Source organism: Crotalus tigris, unplaced genomic scaffold, assembly GCF_016545835.1.
Source record: "Crotalus tigris isolate CLP2741 ecotype Arizona unplaced genomic scaffold, ASM1654583v1 scf7180000023718.2468807, whole genome shotgun sequence".
In the NCBI taxonomy this organism is placed as follows: Eukaryota; Metazoa; Chordata; class Lepidosauria; order Squamata; family Viperidae; genus Crotalus; species Crotalus tigris.
This window is the reverse complement of record NW_024100137.1, coordinates 1144977-1163955: the sequence shown is the minus strand read 5'-3', so window position 1 is coordinate 1163955 and position 18979 is coordinate 1144977. Positions and strand designations below refer to the sequence as shown.

At 36.8% G+C, this 18979-nt stretch overlaps 2 protein-coding genes and 1 long non-coding RNA gene across 3 annotated transcripts; 1 reads left to right on the top strand and 2 right to left on the bottom strand.

Moving 5' to 3' along the window:
• Positions 1-1075: 1075 nt before the first annotated feature.
• On the bottom strand, positions 1076-5116 carry LOC120297878. Its single transcript, XR_005553913.1, has 2 exons — positions 3452-5116; positions 1076-2981 (listed from the first exon to the last, which is right to left on the bottom strand). It is a non-coding gene; the product is annotated as an uncharacterized LOC120297878 (long non-coding RNA).
• A 37-nt stretch (positions 5117-5153) lies between these two features.
• On the top strand, positions 5154-12352 carry RPF1 (ribosome production factor 1 homolog). Its single transcript, XM_039321017.1, has 9 exons — positions 5154-5401; positions 5742-5798; positions 7139-7219; positions 7899-7994; positions 9208-9361; positions 9620-9702; positions 9779-9960; positions 10037-10163; positions 11943-12352. Exons 1-9 carry the CDS (start codon positions 5195-5197, stop codon positions 11982-11984), a joined length of 1029 nt encoding a protein of 342 aa, XP_039176951.1. The 5' UTR covers positions 5154-5194; the 3' UTR covers positions 11985-12352.
• Positions 12353-13853: 1501 nt separating this feature from the next.
• GNG5 (G protein subunit gamma 5) lies at positions 13854-18829 on the bottom strand. The gene is made up of 3 exons (XM_039321004.1): positions 18596-18829; positions 16105-16234; positions 13854-14378 (listed from the first exon to the last, which is right to left on the bottom strand). Exons 1-2 carry the CDS (start codon positions 18674-18676, stop codon positions 16109-16111), a joined length of 207 nt encoding a protein of 68 aa, XP_039176938.1. The 5' UTR covers positions 18677-18829; the 3' UTR covers positions 13854-14378; positions 16105-16108.
• Positions 18830-18979: the final 150 nt, after the last annotated feature.

Sequence of the window (18979 nt, the reverse complement as noted above, 5' to 3'; positions counted from 1 at the left end):
AATGCTCCAAATATTTATATTGCAACTGATGTATTTCAGTTGCAGGATACTACTGATGGACCATATACAATAGGAGGCACCTTACATAAACCACGCCAATCAAGTCAGATTTCCCAGAGGTGCACTACCAATATGTCAACAAGGGCATATTTAAGAACTGTACAAACAAATATTGTTGTACTATGGTGTTACAGCATTAAAGGCACACCCATGCAGCCACTCACCGTCTCCCATATGCAGTACAGCAAAATGAAGAATTCCTGTTCTTTTGAGCCCCAAGAGGTTGTGTTTCTTTCCAGGACTAAGAAGGGAGGCTGCCCCTTCTTAACCGCATGGATGGCTTGGAAAGGAACAGAAGCTTTCCAATTCTAAAGCTTTTCCTAAACAAGAAAAATATCCTTTGTATACAGACATAAGCTTTCTCCACATTTTCAGGGAAAATCAGCGCCACTACACTTTGTTGTAGCTATTGTCCATTTTTATGTACAGTGTACAGGTAGTTCTCAACTTACAATCACAATCGAGCCCAAAAATTCTGTTGTTAAATGAAACATTTGTTAAGTGAGTTTGCCCCATTTTATGACCTTTCTTGCCACAGTTGTTAAGTGAGTCACTGCAGTTGTTAAATTAATCAAACTCTTGCTAAGTGAGTCTGACTTCCCCATTGATTTTGCTTGTCAGGTCGCAAAAAGGGATCACGTGACCCCAGGACACCGTAATTGTCATGAGTCAATTGCCAAGCGTCTGAATTCTGATCACATGACCACGGGGATGCTACAACAGCCGTTAATGTGTTTTCAGTGCTGTGGTAACTTTGAACGGTCATTAAACAAACTGTTGTAAGTCAAGGATCACCGGTAATTATTATTAAAATTTTTAGACAAGAAGACAAGAGGTAAGTCAAACTAACTGAAACTAAGGAAGAAAAAAGAAAGAAATCAAAGTAAATGTTAAGGGTGAAAGAAAAGAAAAAAAGTTAAAAGAAAAATAGAAAGGAAAAAAGTGTAAAGAAATGGCTTGATATTCTTTGCAGAAGTTTCTATAATCTATCCTATCTAATCATCAAAACCACAAGTCAGAAGTTCATTATTTCATTTTTTGTCAAAAGTCCCAAAGAGACTTCCAGTCAGCAATAAATGTACAGTAAATGATATCTTTTCTGTAATCAAAAAAGTTAAAATTGTCCATTTCAGAAAAATACTGTATGTCAACTTTACCAGCCATTCCTCCATAGTGGGTAATCTTGAATCTTTTCAATTCTGGGTAGAGCAGGGGTCCTCAATCCCTGGTCCATGGACCGGCACTAGTCCATGGCATGCCAGAAACCGGTCCGTGCAAACAAGCGAAACCCCATCTGTAGGATGCAGGCAGCACGCAAAACCACACCCCCTCCAATCTGTGAAAAAAACTCTCTCCATGGAACCGGTCCCTGGTGCCCAAAATGTTGGGGACCTCTGATGTAGAGTAATCTCATTAGTAGCCATGGCCCACTGAGTCAACCCTGAATTCTGGCAACTATGTTTTTCTTGGCAAAATTTGCAGGAGTGGTTTGCTCTTGCCTTCTTCCCAAGGCTGAGAGAAAATGACTGGAGCAAAGTCACCCAGCTGGTTTTGCATCTAAAAGGGGACTTGAACTCACAGGCCCCTGCTTCTGGACCAGGATCTTTTAACCACTACAACAAATTGACCAGAGCAACCCAAGTCTTCCTCCTGGATCACATGATCCAGATTAAAATTAGTTTTTCTGGCTTAAACAACTGTATAAAATGCTGTTTGGCAATCTCTTGGGCAAATAGGTCTTTGGGTATTGCCACTATTTAGAGATATGGTTATAGTTTTCGCTTTTCATTCCCCAGTGGCTTTTCTTTATCAGCATATGTACCATTCATTGGCATCAGGTCCCCCTTGGAACCATACCTTTGCTTTTCCCTTCTCTTTCCCTTATCCCAGTTCCTAACCATCCCAATACAACAAAGATTTCACCAACCACATGGGCTAGGCAGAAACAGCTGATCTGTCCGTGAGGTATTTAATCAGGTGGTATAGAATTATTTTTAAAATTTGTATTGGCTGTCAATTATTAAAGCATGCTATCTCAGGAATGCTAATGTTAAGCATCTCAGACATTTCCTTAAATCTGGAGATGAGGAAGTTTTGAATTACATGTTCTTTCTTGCTCTGTTTTGTAGAGAAATTAGAGTCTGTTTATGTCTTTGATTGAGAATTGTTTGGCTACCAGTAGGGAGCTGTTTTCAACTAGCTAGAATGGAGGGTGGTTCTAGAAGAGATTTCAAATAGAACAAAGGGCTCTACTCTTTCCGTATGCTGACTTTCTAAATTCTCTCTCTCCCATCCATCTATCCATCCATCCAATCTCCCTCCACCATTACAATAGGATAAATAACCACAAACTAGGGAGGAATATCTCTCCAAATCATTACATTGCCTGTAAAGCAGGTGACAAATTTGGGAGTGGTGGTACACAATTTTTAGTCAGCACTTAATGATGATAAATTGTTTTCAGAAGCTTCACTGAATGTTACTTTTGTCTCTGAAGAATTAGGCATAATCAGAACAACCAACCATATGTGAAAAAAGAGACACTGACAATTTCACATAATGCACTTTTCAAGTCATCCTGATTTTGGAGTTGTAATTAGCATAATTGTTAGCAATTCCACACTTTTCTACCTCAGGACTGACGACAGACCAATTTGCAACCATTAAATATATTAATACTTCTGGCTTTTCCTGAATTGCAAATTCCAGACGTTTTTGTGACATCTGATATATTTAATCTTGGTGATAACAATATAGGAAAAACTAGTACTAACATGCAGGTAAATAAAGGGCTTTGTTTTGTTTTGTTGTTTTAAAGATAAAGATTCCTTCAAGTCACTTCCTTGTCATGTAAGTAAGTTGTTTTGTTAACAATGAAATGCCACTGTGCCTTCTGTAATGTTTTGATAGTCTGGTCAAGCCTGCATAAAAACAGAAAAATTAGAAAAATCTTCTGTAGTAAAGTTTTTTCCGCTTACAGCATGTTAGCTTCCTCTCTCTCAATTCTAAAAGTAGGGCCAGGAATGTCCAAGTACACACAGGCTGACTACTGTATCAAAATGATATCCCTCCTAATTTATGCTGCCAACAATACAAGATCACTCTTGTTATCTTAAAATACTGCAACCTTAAAGCTAGTTTGCTGCCCTCCAAGATAATAGCACTTTGTTCTGTTGCTAATATAAAGAACAATCTGGTTGGGGTTTGTAGCTAAAACAGATTGAGAGAATATCAGAGTATTTATTTCAAGACCAAAATAAATATTTGGTCATTTTTGATCTATTGAAAATAACAAACTCTGTACCTACAACTTTCTTTTCTCATTTTCCTATCATCTTTGTTTTCATTTGTATTTTATAATTTTCATAAAAATTTATGAAAAGTAACAAACCTCCAAATAATGTTTGTGTTTCACTTTTTAGAGTCCAACTGGTATATCCCAAAGATTGAGAAGAAACTGTAGCTTGACAGGAACACTAAGAACTTTTTTTAGCAATCTTTATCCATTCTCTTACTGAAGTATATTTCTCAGGATCCTTTCATATAAGAGTACTATAAGTGTATAAGGATCTCTCCTTTATTTTGGCTCCCTTAAACATTAAAGAAAAAAAGAAACCAGCACAAAATAATGGAAAAATATGACCTGGGATTTAAAAAAATGTTTAGAATCGCATTAGCCAAAAGTTTAAAGGTACTGGTTATAGATTTCAGCTCAGATGAGTAAGTCATTCTGTGGATGCTCTCAAATGACCTTCCATTCCTATCTGACATATTTCTGGTTTGAAAATTAGCATTTATGGTTTTGGGGCTGAGCTTCTGTTCAGATAAAGCATGTTTCAAAAGCATGCCTAATTTTGCAAAACAATATTATGTTTCTTTTATTGCCTTTAATTTGCTGCTCTGCTTAAGTTCCCGAGAAGATTTAAGAGCCTTTATCTTACAAGTCAATCAGCTGATAGGATGCCAGGATTGAATTCATTTCCCAGTTATGCAGACAGGCTGTTCTTCTGGTAAGAAAATGCTGACTGAGAGACAAGGTATTAGATAATTCTTGGCTGTGGGAGTATTTTCTCATGGCTGAGTTTACTGAGTGCAATTCAAATATTTGCTGCTTAAAAAACATCTAGTCATCTATACTGGCATAATATACTGGTTTTCAAGTGATAAAACTTCCAAATCTGTGATATCCTCCTACTCTGAAAATGAGACAACTCGATTACCACTGAGGAGACATTCCATTAAGAGAAACTTTACTCTGATAACCTAGCTGGTGGCTTACTGTATTAGCAAGATTTTGAAAAAAGAACATTAAACATTTTTTGACCAATGTCTTATTTCATTCTGAATTTAAATACTGTAGCATCCGTTTTGATGCCTTTGAACTTTGGGGTTGGAGAAGACTCCTGAGAATACTTTGGACAGCAAAGAAAACTTAACAAATGGATTATTAAACAAGCCTCCTTAGTTCTCTTTTCACTCAAGTCAGGCTTGATCAGGCTCAAATTATTCTATTTTAGACACATTATCTGAAAACCCAGCTTTCTATAGAAAGCTCTAATACTGGGAAGATGGAGGAAAGAGGATGACCAGCAGCAAGGTCAAACTCTACATGGTCACTAAGAGTCAACGATGACCGAAACGGTACACAGTTAATCGATTATCTTTAAATCATGCCTAAAGCAGCGAAAAGTATAACTTCCAACGTCAAGGATCATTTCCCACACAATAGAAATTCGTAGCTGCAGAGGAACCCAAACTCCCTTTTAACATCCAGTTTCTTCACTTCGTCATTTCGCACATTGCACAAATTATCTTCCAATCCTTCCAATATGAGAACACTTTGAGAATGTGCGTGCATATCTCGAGCCTCTGGCTGTTTGTTTCGTTTCGTTTTGGCCAGTTGCCTGAAAGACTGTGTAGAAAATGGTTGCTGTAATTTAAAAAGAAGGAACCTACAAGTCCATATCGAGATGCGTTACCCTAGGCTTAAATAAACTGAGCACCGTTTTCCACCCACGGGTAGGTTCGATCCGGACTACAGGAAAGTTTGCACAGGCGCAGTAGGCAAACGATGGGACGCTGGATAACCCGGAAGAGAACGAAGAGGTAAAAGGTCATCTATTGAAAAGACGGCATGGCTGGCGGCTCTGAGGAGGGAAAACGTACTCAGGGGCGACCTGATGCTGACGAAACGAGTGAGGTTGCTTATGGCGAGAAGGCTCATGGAAACGCCGCGGAACCCAGCCAGGCCGCGTTCCCGCCGACTTTTAGCGTCTCCGAAATAAAGAACAAGCAGCGGCGCCACTTCATGTTCCTGCGCTGGAAGCAGCAACAGAAGAAGGTGCGAAGGAAAGGGTCGCCGAGCTTTGAGTCGCTGTCGCGTTTAAGCCCGTTAAGTAGTTGTTGGAGTGTTGTTGGTAGTTGTGAAGTTAATTAGGACAGATGTCAATAAAATAAGGAATGGAGCCCTCGAGTCTTAAGTTGCTCGGTGGGGTCTCAGTGACTGATAAGCAAATCGTTATCCTTAGAAGCATGAGAACAAACGGTAGAACCCAGGTTTAGCACCCAGACTTGGAAATTGTTAAAGCAATGCATGTGGGTTCTCTTCTGTATGGTGACATAAGCCTATTTTTTTTTTTAACCCATCGCATTTCTTTTGTTCGTCTTCCTTACTCCTACAGGAAAAATTAGCCCTTAAGAAAAGGAAGAAGAAGGAACGGGAAGCCCTTGGAGATAAGGTAAAAAGGAGGAATTAATGACAGAGATACTTAATCAGGTCAATTATAGCTTGCTCTAGCACTGTTAGTGGCCAATCAGATAGGTGAGCCCACAAGCAGAACACAACTTCATGTTTTCTGTGAATTGGTCATCTACAGCAGGGGTGTCAAACTTGCAACGTCACATGACGTATCGCGACATATCGCGACCTTTTTGCCATTGCCGGCAATGGGGTGGGTGCGGTTTTGCTATGATGCATCCGGCCCGCAGCCCGGCAGTTTGACACCCCTGATCTACAGGTAATCCTCGACTTAACCACAACTAAGCCCCAAATTTCTGTTGTTAAGCGAGACATTTGTTAAATGAATTTTGCCCCATTTTATAACCTTTCTTGCTACAGTTGTTAAGTGAATAACTGTAGTTGATAAGTTAGTAACCCAATTGTTAAGTGAATCTGGCTTCCCCATTTATATTGCTTGTCAGAAGGTTGCAACAGGTGATTACATGACCTTGGGACACAGCAATTGTCATAAATATAAAGCAGTTTGAAAGCATTTAAATTTTGATCACATGATCATGGGGATGCTGCATAGGTTGTAACTGAAAAACGGTCATAAGTCACATTTTTCAATATCATTGTGACTTTGAACAGTCACTAAACTAATTGTTGTAAGTTGAGGACTACCTGTATTACTAGCTGTAATGTATAGCTATCATGATTGGTAATCAGTGATAGCCTTCTCTTCCATCTTCACCTCTTTATGCCATAATAATAAATTCTATGCTATAATAATAAATTCTGATTTAAGTTCTGCTATGTTCAGAATGACTTTCTTTTGAACCCAGTTCTGTCTATCAGTTTAAAAGAGAAAAACATTTTTTCTAATCCACTTTCTTTAAAACATGAATGTTGCTCAAGTGTTTCTTTTTTTATAGACCAAAATCTTGTTGCAATTTTTTGCAGCATTTTCTGGTTTACAGTATTCTTTGTGATGTCATGATTAGAATTGTAATATTAACTATGATTGCAATATTGATTTCTTCAAAGGCAATAATAGTGATACTTTTATTTTCAATTCCTTTTTTTAATGATCCCTAGCAAGAATTTTGCCCTTCTCAAGAATTTAGTGTTTGTACTGCTTTACCCTCTGAAACTTTGGCTATTAGTTGGGTAATCTGTTGTCTTCCATTTATTGTTCTGTAATTCATAGATCAGCTTTCAGCTTATAACAGCTCAAATTGCCTACATTTTTCTAGCATTTTTGATGCTATTACTAAACTGCATCAATATTCTTTAAATGAAACAGTTGTTCAGTATGAGGTCTTCTATCAATTTCAGATTTGAACTTCTATTTTTTAGGCACCACCAAAACCAGAACCAAAAACCATTGAAAACCAGCGTGTATATGATGAAACCACAGTTGATCCAAATGACGAAGAGGTAGTTTTCTGTAAGCATTTTAAAGGAAACAAATGCCAGATAAATAATTAGACATTTTTACCTTTCTGTAATATATTGTAACAGTTGGCAGGATGGTTATTTGAAGTTCATGCATCCATTTCTTCAACATTCTTCAGACTCTTCCTTTTAAAACAATTTTGTCTGACATTTTTTTCTGTCTGAAAAGTTTCTTGCAAATGAGCCATATTTAAAATTAGCATATGTAATTATAATTAGTTAATGTGGAAGTTGATGTAGGAACTTGCTGACAGATGATGCTGGCCTAGACAAAGAAACTTAAATTCCAGTTTTTAAAATATAATAAGCCTAAAGCCTACGGTACTATTTTTATAATTCTGTATCTAAGGGCTTGATGCAAGATTGTGTCTCAGGGTTGTGCGTATTTTTTTTTTATTGTAACAGGTACAATATAAATGACAACAGAGCTATTGATTTTTATTTTTAGATGGAAGGTTCTGATTCTTGTAAATCAGACATGTCAAACTCGCAATGTTGTGTGATGTTGCGCAATGTATCGGAGCTTTTTCCCCATTGCCGGCAATGGGGTGGGCTCAGTTTCGTGGTGACGTGTCCGGCCCATGGGCCGGCAGTTTGACACCTCTGCTGTAAATTGACTATATCACTGCAATGTCATACAAATGTCATTATATATTCCCAGGTTACTTTAGATGAAGCTACAGATGAATTTGCTCCTTACTTCAATAGGCAAACTGTTCCAAAAATTCTTATCACCACATCTGACAGACCTCGTGGGGTAAATTAACTTTTTAAAATTGGTAATATTTTGCTTTGATTGAGGAATATGTGTACTTAATAATGTGGACTGTTCAATGTATTATATTGTTTTGTAAACTAGTTTGTGTGTGTGAGATACAATGAACAGTAAACATTTAATAATTTTATAGCAATCACTGTTGCCTTTCGTTGTATGGATGCTGTATTATAGCCAAAATTGATTGATAGAAATAGTCATTGGTAAACTTAAAAGTTTTAAGTTTAAATAAAAAAATAAAAAATAATAAGAACGCTTAAGTTCATCAGTGGGATGGAAGGTGCTCCATCACTGGAGGTTTTTAAGGACTAGACAGTCACTTATCTGAAATGGTATAGGTTCTCCTCCTTGAGCAGGAGGCTGGACTAGAAGACCTCCAAAGTCCCTTCCAGCTCTATTCTGTTCAAATAATTTTTTCATGAACTGTAGATAGCACAGTGTTTCTTTTCTGCAAGTTCTGGGTCATTAACATAATCCAATAGTTGTCTCCTTTCCTTATATAAAGAGACTATCTAAAGTGTGACCTAAATTTGGTTATTCGGGTTTTCTCCCGCGTAAAATTGGAAGTGTCTTGGCAACGTTTCGACGAAGTCCCATTCGTCATCTTCAGGCTGGTGTTTTCAGCTTCGTGCTTCAAGGAGCAATGTGTGGTCTTAGCTGTTTCTTCCTTTTAACTGCCAGTGGGGGTATGAACTGATTGGATGGGAGCTTGGCTGTGTTCTGATTGGGTGGAGGTGTGTTCTGATTGGTTAGGGGCTTGGCTGTGCTTTGATTGGCTGAGGGGTTGGCTGTGCTCTGATTGGCTGGGGGGGGTTGGCTGTGCTCTGATTGGCTGGGGGAGTGTTCTGTTTGGGTGGGGGCTTTGTTGTGCTCAGGTTAGTCTGAGTTGCAGGGGGGTTTAAGATGCTGGGCTGCCTTGCTATTTTTTGGCTTCACGTTCATGGTCGTGCCTCATCTTCATGATGGGTGTCAGTTTGCTTCATGTATGGATTGGAGGGGTTTAAAGTGGCTAATGATGCAGCTGTGGTCTGGCTTCTGGTTTGTGGTCGTGCCTCATCATCGGTGTGGCTTTGGGTTTGCTTTTTGCGTGGATGTATGGTGGTGATGTGTATATATGTGTGTGTGTGTGTGTGTGTGTGTGTGTGTGTGTATGCACACACAACAGTATATTGAACCTTTTTTTTTGTTTTGGCAGAGAACTGTAAGATTCTGTGAACAGTTATCCACGTGTATTCCAAATTCACATGTTTACTATCGAAGAGGACTGGCTTTAAAAAAAATTATTCCACAGTGTATTTCAAGGGATTTTACAGATCTGATTGTTATTAATGAAGATCGTAAAATACCAAGTATCCTTCATGAAAACTATGTGGTACTTTTTGTATAAACATCTCTATAGAGCAGCAAATTTACTATTGGATTAGAAGAGAAAGAATTTAGTACTTGTTTCTGTATGGCATGTTTATTAAAACTGAAACTGGACATGAAGTACAAAGTCCCCAAATTTATTGTTTTAGAGTATGGATTTTCTGAGGAAATTTTTTTTTCCATAAATTGCATTAGTTATAAATCATATGTTTAATTGTATCTTAACACATTTGAAATAGATGGGCTTGTATTAAGTCATTTGCCTGAAGGCCCAACTGCTCACTTTAGGGTGAGCAGTGTTCGTCTACGTAAAGAAATAAAGGTAAGTTTATTTCAGTAGCCAAATTTCTCTGCTTGTTAATGTTAACATTTAATACAATGTTTTCATCAACTTTTAGCGAAAAGGAAAAAATCCTACAGAACATCAGCCTGAAATAATCCTGAATAATTTTACAACACGGTTGGGCCATTCCATTGGTCGCATGTTGGCTTCTCTCTTTCCTCATGATCCTCAGTTTGTTGGCAGACAAGTAGCTACATTTCACAATCAGCGTGATTATATCTTTTTCAGATTTCATAGGTAAGTATTTAAACATTGATGCTACAAGTGATGTCTGTATGACCACTTTGTTAATGTTGTGTATTGCCTTTAATAGATACATCTTCAAAGATGAGAAAAAAGTGGCCATTCAAGAACTAGGCCCACGTTTTACCTTAAAATTAAGGTCTCTTCAAAAAGGAACTTTTGACTCCAAGTTTGGAGAATATGAATGGATTCACAAGGTATTGTCCCTCAATAAAGCATTGCAGAGTCTTATATGCTGCTGGTATTTGGCTGAATTTTGCAGTTAAAGAATTTCTTACAAAGTGTTGTATGTGTGATCTATCAATAGTGGATGCTGCTTGCAGATATGAGGGCAGCCTATCTATATACACTAGGTATATGTGAGTGAGACAGCTACTTTGATTTCCTATTTACAAGTTACATACAGATATAATCAGCCCTCTCAAGTAAACCACACAAGCAACACAACTAGATGAATGATTCTCTTTTATTGTAAGGCTACGTTAACAGAATCTTTCAGATCTGAAAATACAGGTCCTCCTTAAATTTCATTCTCTAGCCATTAAGCCACTGAGAGCTCCTATGTCTCTTGTCTGGTTGTTTCCTAGGCATCTCTTCCCCTCATTCCCCAAGGTCATCTAAACATTCCATTACAAGGTAGTCCTGGACTTATGAACACAATTGGGATCAGAACTTTTATTGCTAAGCAAGGTGGTCATTAAATGAGTTGCGTCCAATTTTACAGTTTTTGCTATGGTGATTAAATGAATCATTACAGTTGTAAGTGAAACATACAGTCAAGTGAATCCAGCTTCCTCCATTGACTCTGCTTGTTGGAATCTGGTTAGGAATACTGCCTCAAAACATTTAATAACAATCACTTGACCAGTACACTGCAATTGTCATAAACATATGTTGGTCACTAAGTGGAATATTGCAGTGGTGGTTAATGTGAGAACCAATCCTAAGTCACTTTTTGCAGTGCCATCAAAACTTCAGTCACTAAATAAATGGCTGTAAGGCAAGGACTACCTATAATTGTATTTGATGGGTCACTCAGTGAAATGGAATATTGACTAGCTGGCCTTTAGTCAGAGCCAGTAGGATTATTTTCATGTTCTCGCTACCTATGATTATAATTGAGATATTTTTTAAATACTTGACACATAATTTTTATAATTAATAAAAAGTCACTCATAAAAATAATAAGCTTAGATTACAATAATTGCATCCTAGAGAATAGTAAGAATAGTTTTCATTATCAGTATAAGTTATTTTTGGCACATGCCCAACCCATATTAGAGATATTAGCCTTCAAAAGTACTTTTGTGGTACCAAATGGGAATCATTTATCAAAAGAAAAATATTCAAAATATAATTGAAAAGGAACAGTCGGAGTGCTATAAATTTTTAGATGGTCTTTAAAACAATCAGAGAGCCTTACTTATTTATAACTATACCGTTTTCAAGGCAGTATTGTATCCTCACATCAATGCATTTTAAGGTTACTTATTTAAAATTATTTGGAGAAACAATAAGGTTTCAAAAACAGGTTATTGAAAGCAGATCAAATAAATGGGAATTCTGTGTAAATATGCATAAGCTGGTGCAGAGGAGGGAGATAAATGAAGCTTTTGCATTTACATTACATACTAAAAAGATTTCTACTTGAGTTCTAGGCTTGAAGGTTGTTAGAAAGCAGGAGGATGTCCCCAGATAAAGGGGTGTACAAAAGTTTAATGGCTGTCTTTGTGCTTAAGATGATACCAATAAATCTTTAACGGACATTCTTGTTTGGCAATTAAGAAGTCTAAAGGTCCAGACTAAACCTAGGCTGACAAGTTTGTTGTGATATTATAATTACTTTCATTCTAGGCATGCCTTCAAAATCTTGTAATTTTGTATTAATTTATTACTCCAGAATCTGGATTGTAGTACAGGAATTTATAAATATTTGTATTTTTGAGCAAACTATAATGAATGTTGCTGTTTTTTAGCGCCGTGAAATGGATACAAGCCGAAGAAAATTTCATTTATAAGAATGAACACAGAAATGACATTTTGGTATTTTTCATGTCAACAAAAGCTTCTGGAAGACTCTTGAAGATATTCAGGTTATACATGGAGCACCCTCTCCCCGCCTTTTGACATGGCCATGACTTTGTTCTCTTCAGGGCTGAAAACTCAAGTTACTTTTTATAAATAATAGAAGATTTCATGTTGGGGGAGAGACTGCATCGGCCACTATCTTCTTATGTTAAAAAGTCACAGACCCTTCTCAGAAATGTTTTGTAACTTAACTCTTTCTCAGCTTATTCCGAATTAAAATATATCTAGTTTTGGATGCTAAAATAAGGTTTTATGTTGGTTATATTGTCAAAAATAAACATTTTACGAAGGAATCTTTGCCTACCTTGCAAGAGTGATTTTTTAAAGTTTCTTATTTGGCGGAAATGGCAAAGATTTCAGCTTTCTTGAAGGATCAATCGCAGAAGTATTTTGCGGTATGGAAAAAATGGATAGATTTTATACAATATAAGTTGGATATTAAAAAATATTATTTAGTTTTTCAATAACTTATATTTAAAATTTAAAACATCTTATAGATTTTATTCTTTTTTATTTTTATCTTTTATTTTTATTATACTTTCTTTTATCTTTTTCTTTTTTCCTTTTCTTTATTCTTTTTTCTTTCAAGTATTATTCTTTTGGTATTTATGTTTTTTTATATATATATTATTGTTAATTATCTTATAGTTTGTTTAATTAATGTATTTAGTACTTAAGATTTATTCATGGTTTATATTTTTTTGTTTTAAGATTTTTTGAAGAAATTACAATTAAGCCTATGTTCAGCTCTGGGAAGGTCGGGCGAGGGAATGGGAGGGTTGGGGAGGTTTGGGGATGGGTTGTTTTGTTTTTGTAAAATTTCAAAAATTTAATAATAAAAAAAATAAAATAAACATTTTACATGTCAAATACTATTACCATGTATTGGTGAGTGTTCCAAGCGTAGCTCATTAATGCAGAAAAACAATATAACTCCAGATGTAGAAAATAGCTATACAAACCTTGTTTATTTTGACCTTCAGTAAGCTAAATTAAAGTTGTTTTAAAATTAAACGAGGATTTTAAAATTCAGCCAAATGCTTGTACAAGAAATACATGGGGAAATGAATCTTATTTTTTAAAAGGGGGAAGAAATTAGGTAATAACCCATTTTCTCTGTCCATCTTAATGAAACTTGAAATAATGAAAGTTCTGTTATCTATAATCACAGGGCTTCCTTAAGGAGTGAGAAAAAACCAAAACCTCTTGAATATAATCTGATCGATATTACTCAGTTCATCTGTAATTTTAATCTACAGATCAATCTTAAATGCATTTTAATATTTGTTTGCATACATATAGGTACTACAAAGCAGTTCCCAGTTTGAACACAATGATAAACTATGTATTCCCCATTTTTCATTGTCCCCCAGATGTTCAAAGGAAAGGAGGGTTTTAGATATGAAACTGAACTATATACCTTAAAAATCACTCTGCAGATAGGTCAGAAAATTAAATCAATGTTCTACACGGAATGATTGTTTCAAATGAATGTTATAACCAACTGAGCATTACCTCTGCACTTAATATAAACTAAGACAGACATCTTGGTTAACTTAGATCTTGCTATGACCTGTCAGGTATGATAAATTATGGACCATAACTCTATGCAACCAGTTATTTAAGATTATGCAGCGTTTGTTCCAAAACTATTTTAAAATCTACATTATATTCTTGTTCTATGTTATGTATTTAGTAATCAGTTTCAATCTTGACTTCCTTTTTGACTAATTTATGCCACTCTAGCTTTAAAAGTTTTTTAAAACAGAAAAGAAATAAAATCGTATTAGATTGGTAAATAGTGTATAACAAGGCATTTATTTTGTTTTTTTGAGTCTTGTAGAAGGATATTCACAATTTAGGATGCTTCTAGAGACAAATACAGTTCACTCCAAATTAGTTATGGCTATATAACAAAAGAGAAAAAAGTACTCTGCTGATTGTAAATTACTAATTTGTTTAGATGAAGATGCTATTTTGTTTTGGAAAAGCAGAATATTTTTACAAAATGAACTGACAGTATTTAGAACAATAGTGAAGCTTTGGATACACAGTTCAAAGTATTAGGACAAGTTGAAATACTCTATGCTAACATTCAAAATCATGTCAACTATTGCTTGAATATAAAATTGATTCCCTCATGATACAGAGTTATAGCAACTAGCATACAGCTTGTTTAGAGAGGTAGATTTTAAGGGGGTTTGAAACAATAGCAATCTTACAAGCTCAAAGTTGGCACATTAATACAAAGTTTCTATACAGGTTCCAAGCCATCTTGCTTCATTTCCATATTCAACATAACCAGCTAGGAAAAGTTGTTAGATCTGTAAGACAGAAAAATGCATAAACTCATTGAATAAAACTAAGCATAATATTTAAGTTGTATGTTACTTACTGACAAATGTTTAAACTCGTGACATTTTAACGATAGTTTGCAATACAGAACAACAAATCAAAATAAGCCAAAGAAATCAGTTGCTGGCCATGTTCATTTATAATGTAAGCTAACAGAAGTGAACATTACTTTGTGATTAAACTTCTTCATCCCCTTTATTGGCTTCCAAACCAAGAGAGAGGACACTAAAGCAGCACAAAATGGGGCTCCCAACTCCCCTTTCTCGCAATTATTTCCCATTATTGTGTACATGTATATTTGAGAATAAAGAGATGGGGAGAGAAAATGAGTTATTCCATGCTTTACGGAAATACTCATTTTTACTTCACCAAGGAACAAATTAGAAGGGTGAAGACAGTCCATATGGTAAAGATTATCAACGTATCAGTCAAGACAATTTCAGCAAGTCAGAAATGCTTAGTTTGTTGGGTAGGCCAATGCTAGCTTAGGTCAGGCTGAGCATATTTTGTAGTTACGTCTTATGTAACGACAACATAATTTTTAAATTTTCTGTTAACAAAATTCCATAAAAAGGCATTAACAGAATGCCCTCATATGTAGTTCTAATCTATAAAAATATTCACAAGGGCGTATTTAAAAAACCACAAACATTGAGATTGTGTCACTTCCATTATTGTCCTGTTCAGCAATAAGTGAATACTCAATTTATATTTCTATATATTTGTTGTTCAGTCATGATGTGGGGAGGGGTATTTGCTATTAGTATTCATGTATTTAACTGGAATGGGGAATGTTAGGCTATTCTCTAAGTAGATGTATAACTGAAATTACTGCATATCAGCCAGAGCAGAACATCTGTTCTAGTCATTGACGAGAATAACAGTTTTGTAATAGGCTTACATGGAAATACAGTAAGAATTCTGATTGAAATTAGGAAAAAAATGTAGCAATGAAATACTAGTACAAGAGAGCCAAGAGATTACTAAAGATTAAATTGTTAACTTATAAAGGTTCTTTGAAAGGGTATAAAAGAAAAACTTTCAGTTAAAATAGAATTTATATAAAACCATCCACTTAAAAATGTAACAGCTATAATATGCAATTTTTGATAAAATTGCTGAATTATATGATTTGTTTCTAAGTAGATTAGATGTAATCATCACTTTTTATTATCTGTTTCCCAATAATGTAAAGTCTGAAAGAAAATTTGAGAGTTTTAAAGATACGTCTGTGAGAAAAAATGAACCACAGAATATATTTGGTCTGCCAGGAAACTTATTTAGAAGTAAAAGGTCAATAGAGGTAACAAAATACCATCGAGAAAACCGTTAATTGATGGCATAAAAGTGCAATAAAAGAAAATCAATGATACCGAGGCACTATACCGAGGATAAGGGTGGCAACCATTGGATGGCTGGAGAGACCGACACTTAATATCTTTTAAGAGATACATAGATCAGGCTGTGCTTCTCTAGGTTTTAAAGGAGATGGTAAGTTTCTTGTTTTGTGTTTATTTTCTATTTCCAGAAACAGAATTTCTGATTACTTTTATAACTACAACCAAGCAACACTGTGTAAGGTTGCAAAAAAAAAAAAAAAAAAAAAAAAGTCCAGAGGTCACCACCCCTGCTTTAGGGAAAGTGAAGTCATAGTTAATTTTAAAGGTTTACAAGTGAAAGATTCCAGTGGCTTACCAAATCAGAGAAAAGAACAGACTTTCTGTGGTCTGAATGGATTTGTACTTGATGAAACTCCTGTTAATAAAGGATCGTGATGTGCATTTTGAAGGCAAAACTGCTTCAGATCAGCTGCAGCTTGTGAAACCTATGAACAGAAAACCCCATTTACATAATGTAATATTGTATTTTATTAATATGATTAATAACAGATATTTAAACTGACCAGACATCAAAAACAGGGTTTTTCCTCCTCAATGACTGTACAGGTGCTTCAACTTACAACCAGTAATTTAATGACCAAAGTTACAACTGACCTACCCAGAGTTAGGTACTTACAATTTTTGGAGTTACAGCAGCTGCAGACACACCCATGGTCATGTAATCACATTTTGGGCACTTGGCAACTGGCTCACCTTTACAGTCATTTGCACTGTCCTGTCATCATGTGACCACAATTTGTGATGGGTTTTTTGCCAGTTTCTCATATTTCCAAAAAACACTGATTGGGAAAAATGGATTTACTTAACAACTGCTATGTTTGCTTAACAATTATTGGAAAAATGATTGTAATTTCCAATCCAGTCATATGATCCCTCAATTTATGACTGCAACAACTTATGACCCTAATTCCAAGTTCAATTATGATCATAAGTTAACAATTACCTATACAGTATGAGATTAATTACAATATTGCCCAAAATTATCCCATCAACAGTACATGAGAATATTGGGATTGTCAAATGCATACCTATCTTCATACAAAAAATTCTTCACAGCCAGACTGTTTATTGTCAATGACAGGAATTCCCCAAAATCTTATCAAGTTATTGCCAACTAATATAACTCCCAGATTCAGCCTTTTTTAAATCACCAGCTTTTAAATTAAGTCTTTTACAGTTGCAGGTGTTGTATGTCATTTCCTGAATATCTCAAAGTAATAATTAAGGACTGATATTTGTTCCAAAGCATATTGTTATTGATGGCACATCAAAGGAAAATATGGACGTTTGCTAAAGTATATTAAAAGTTCAGTAATTGCTCAACAAGCTAACTTTCAATATTAAAATTCATATTTGGCTACTGTCAAATATGACAATGCATTTTTTGCTCTTCAGAATTCTTGTAAAAGAATTGAAGGGGCCCAGATGCTTATGAAATGTGCATTAGCAAGCGGTATTATTTTATTGAGTCTTCCCGATTAATGAAGAAAGCAAACGTGTTACAATTCATGTTTTGAAGATGATTAATGTACAGTAGCAAGCAGCATTATTACAATCAATTGTTTCTAATTAACAAAGAAAGCAAAGTATGTTTTGATTCAGGTTTGAAAACCAAAACCCAGCGAATAATTCTTCCTTCTCCAGCTTTTCCTAGCCAATAACACACTCCCCATTTTGCAACAAGGGTGGAGTCCCACCTTGGTTTGCCAGATGGCGTTTATTCTTTTCTTTTCCTCTGAAGAACAAAAAAGCTCTAGAATCTAGATCAAGATGACAAACTGCGCCCTTCCTTTCACCTAAACGGGGAAACCCTGAACGAACCGCAAAAGGATCAGAATCAGCAAAAACTTGATCCAAGTGGAAAACTGGACAATGCGACTGGGACCGACTTCGACGGTGCCCCTCCTTCCAACTTCCACAGCCTGGGGAAAAATACAATTTGGGGTTTCTTTGGTTCAATACATCTGGAGGGCACCGGATAAAATCAAGAACAGACGGGCTAGATCTGGTTTGCCAGGGAGGGGCCCGCACATTATGGTTAGGGCTGTTGAGACGCAATTAAATTGTAGGGCATTATATAGGCTAGTGTTTCTTCCATTTTTTTTCCCTCTAGGGATCCTTTCCCACCTTTCAAAATTATGAAGAAGCCTCAAAGAGCTTTTGCTTGCGGGGGTTATTTTTATCGATATTTACTGTATTAGAACTGGCGCATTTACTTTCCTAACTTGTCCGATTTCAATACTGTATTATTTTTTTTCAACATAAATTGATAAATAATTTCGATTTCGCGGACCCCTAAGAGGGTCTTGGGGAAGGTCCCTCAGGAATCCTGGCGGGGGGGGGGTGTCACACTTTAAGAAGTACTTTAAAAGAAAAGCAGTCTGTACAGGCCCTGGGGCATTCTTCCTCAGGCCCGAGAAAGTAAGTCTCTGAGGCGGCTCTGTAACTGTGGGAAAGGACATATTCTTTATACAGAAATTGTTGTCCGATTTCAATGCTGTATTTTTTCAACATAAATTGACAAAGTTTCGATTTTGCATGCCCCTAAGAGAGTTTTGGGGAGGGTCCCTCAGGAATCCTAGGGGGTGGGTCACACTCTAAGAAGTACTTTAAAAGAAAAGCATTCTGTACAGGCCCCCGGGGCACTCTTCCTCAGGCCCGAGAAAGACTCCGAGGCGGCTCCGCATCTGAGCGCCCACGCAGCCTTCTCCCCTGAGGTGCGCAAATGGCGGCCGAGGCGCTCCGACGGACGGGCGGCCTGGTCTCCGCCCCACTCCGGGGCTCACCTTCACGCGGCTCACGCTGGCCTCGAGCCGCAGCTGTTGCACCACCTTCTTCATAGCGGCGACGTTGGAGGAGCCGGACATGGCCCCCTCACTCACTCAACTTCACTCCGCGCGAAACCCGTAAAAACGCCGCTGCTGGCAACGGGCAGGTCGCGGGGGGGCCGGGGGGGGCTTCTCGGAACTTTCGGACAAGTTTCCGCCGCTTGGAAAACTCCCCCGCCTATAGACTCTCAAGGGGGAGACTCGTGCGCAACAGCGCGCGCTGGCGGGCTCCCTGCGCAAACTCGGCCTGGCGCTTCCCCGAAGCGGAAGTCGAAGTTGCCGGTTGGAAATTAGTTTTGAGAAGCTGTGCGGGCGGGGCTTCAAGTCCCATCTCGAGCGGCA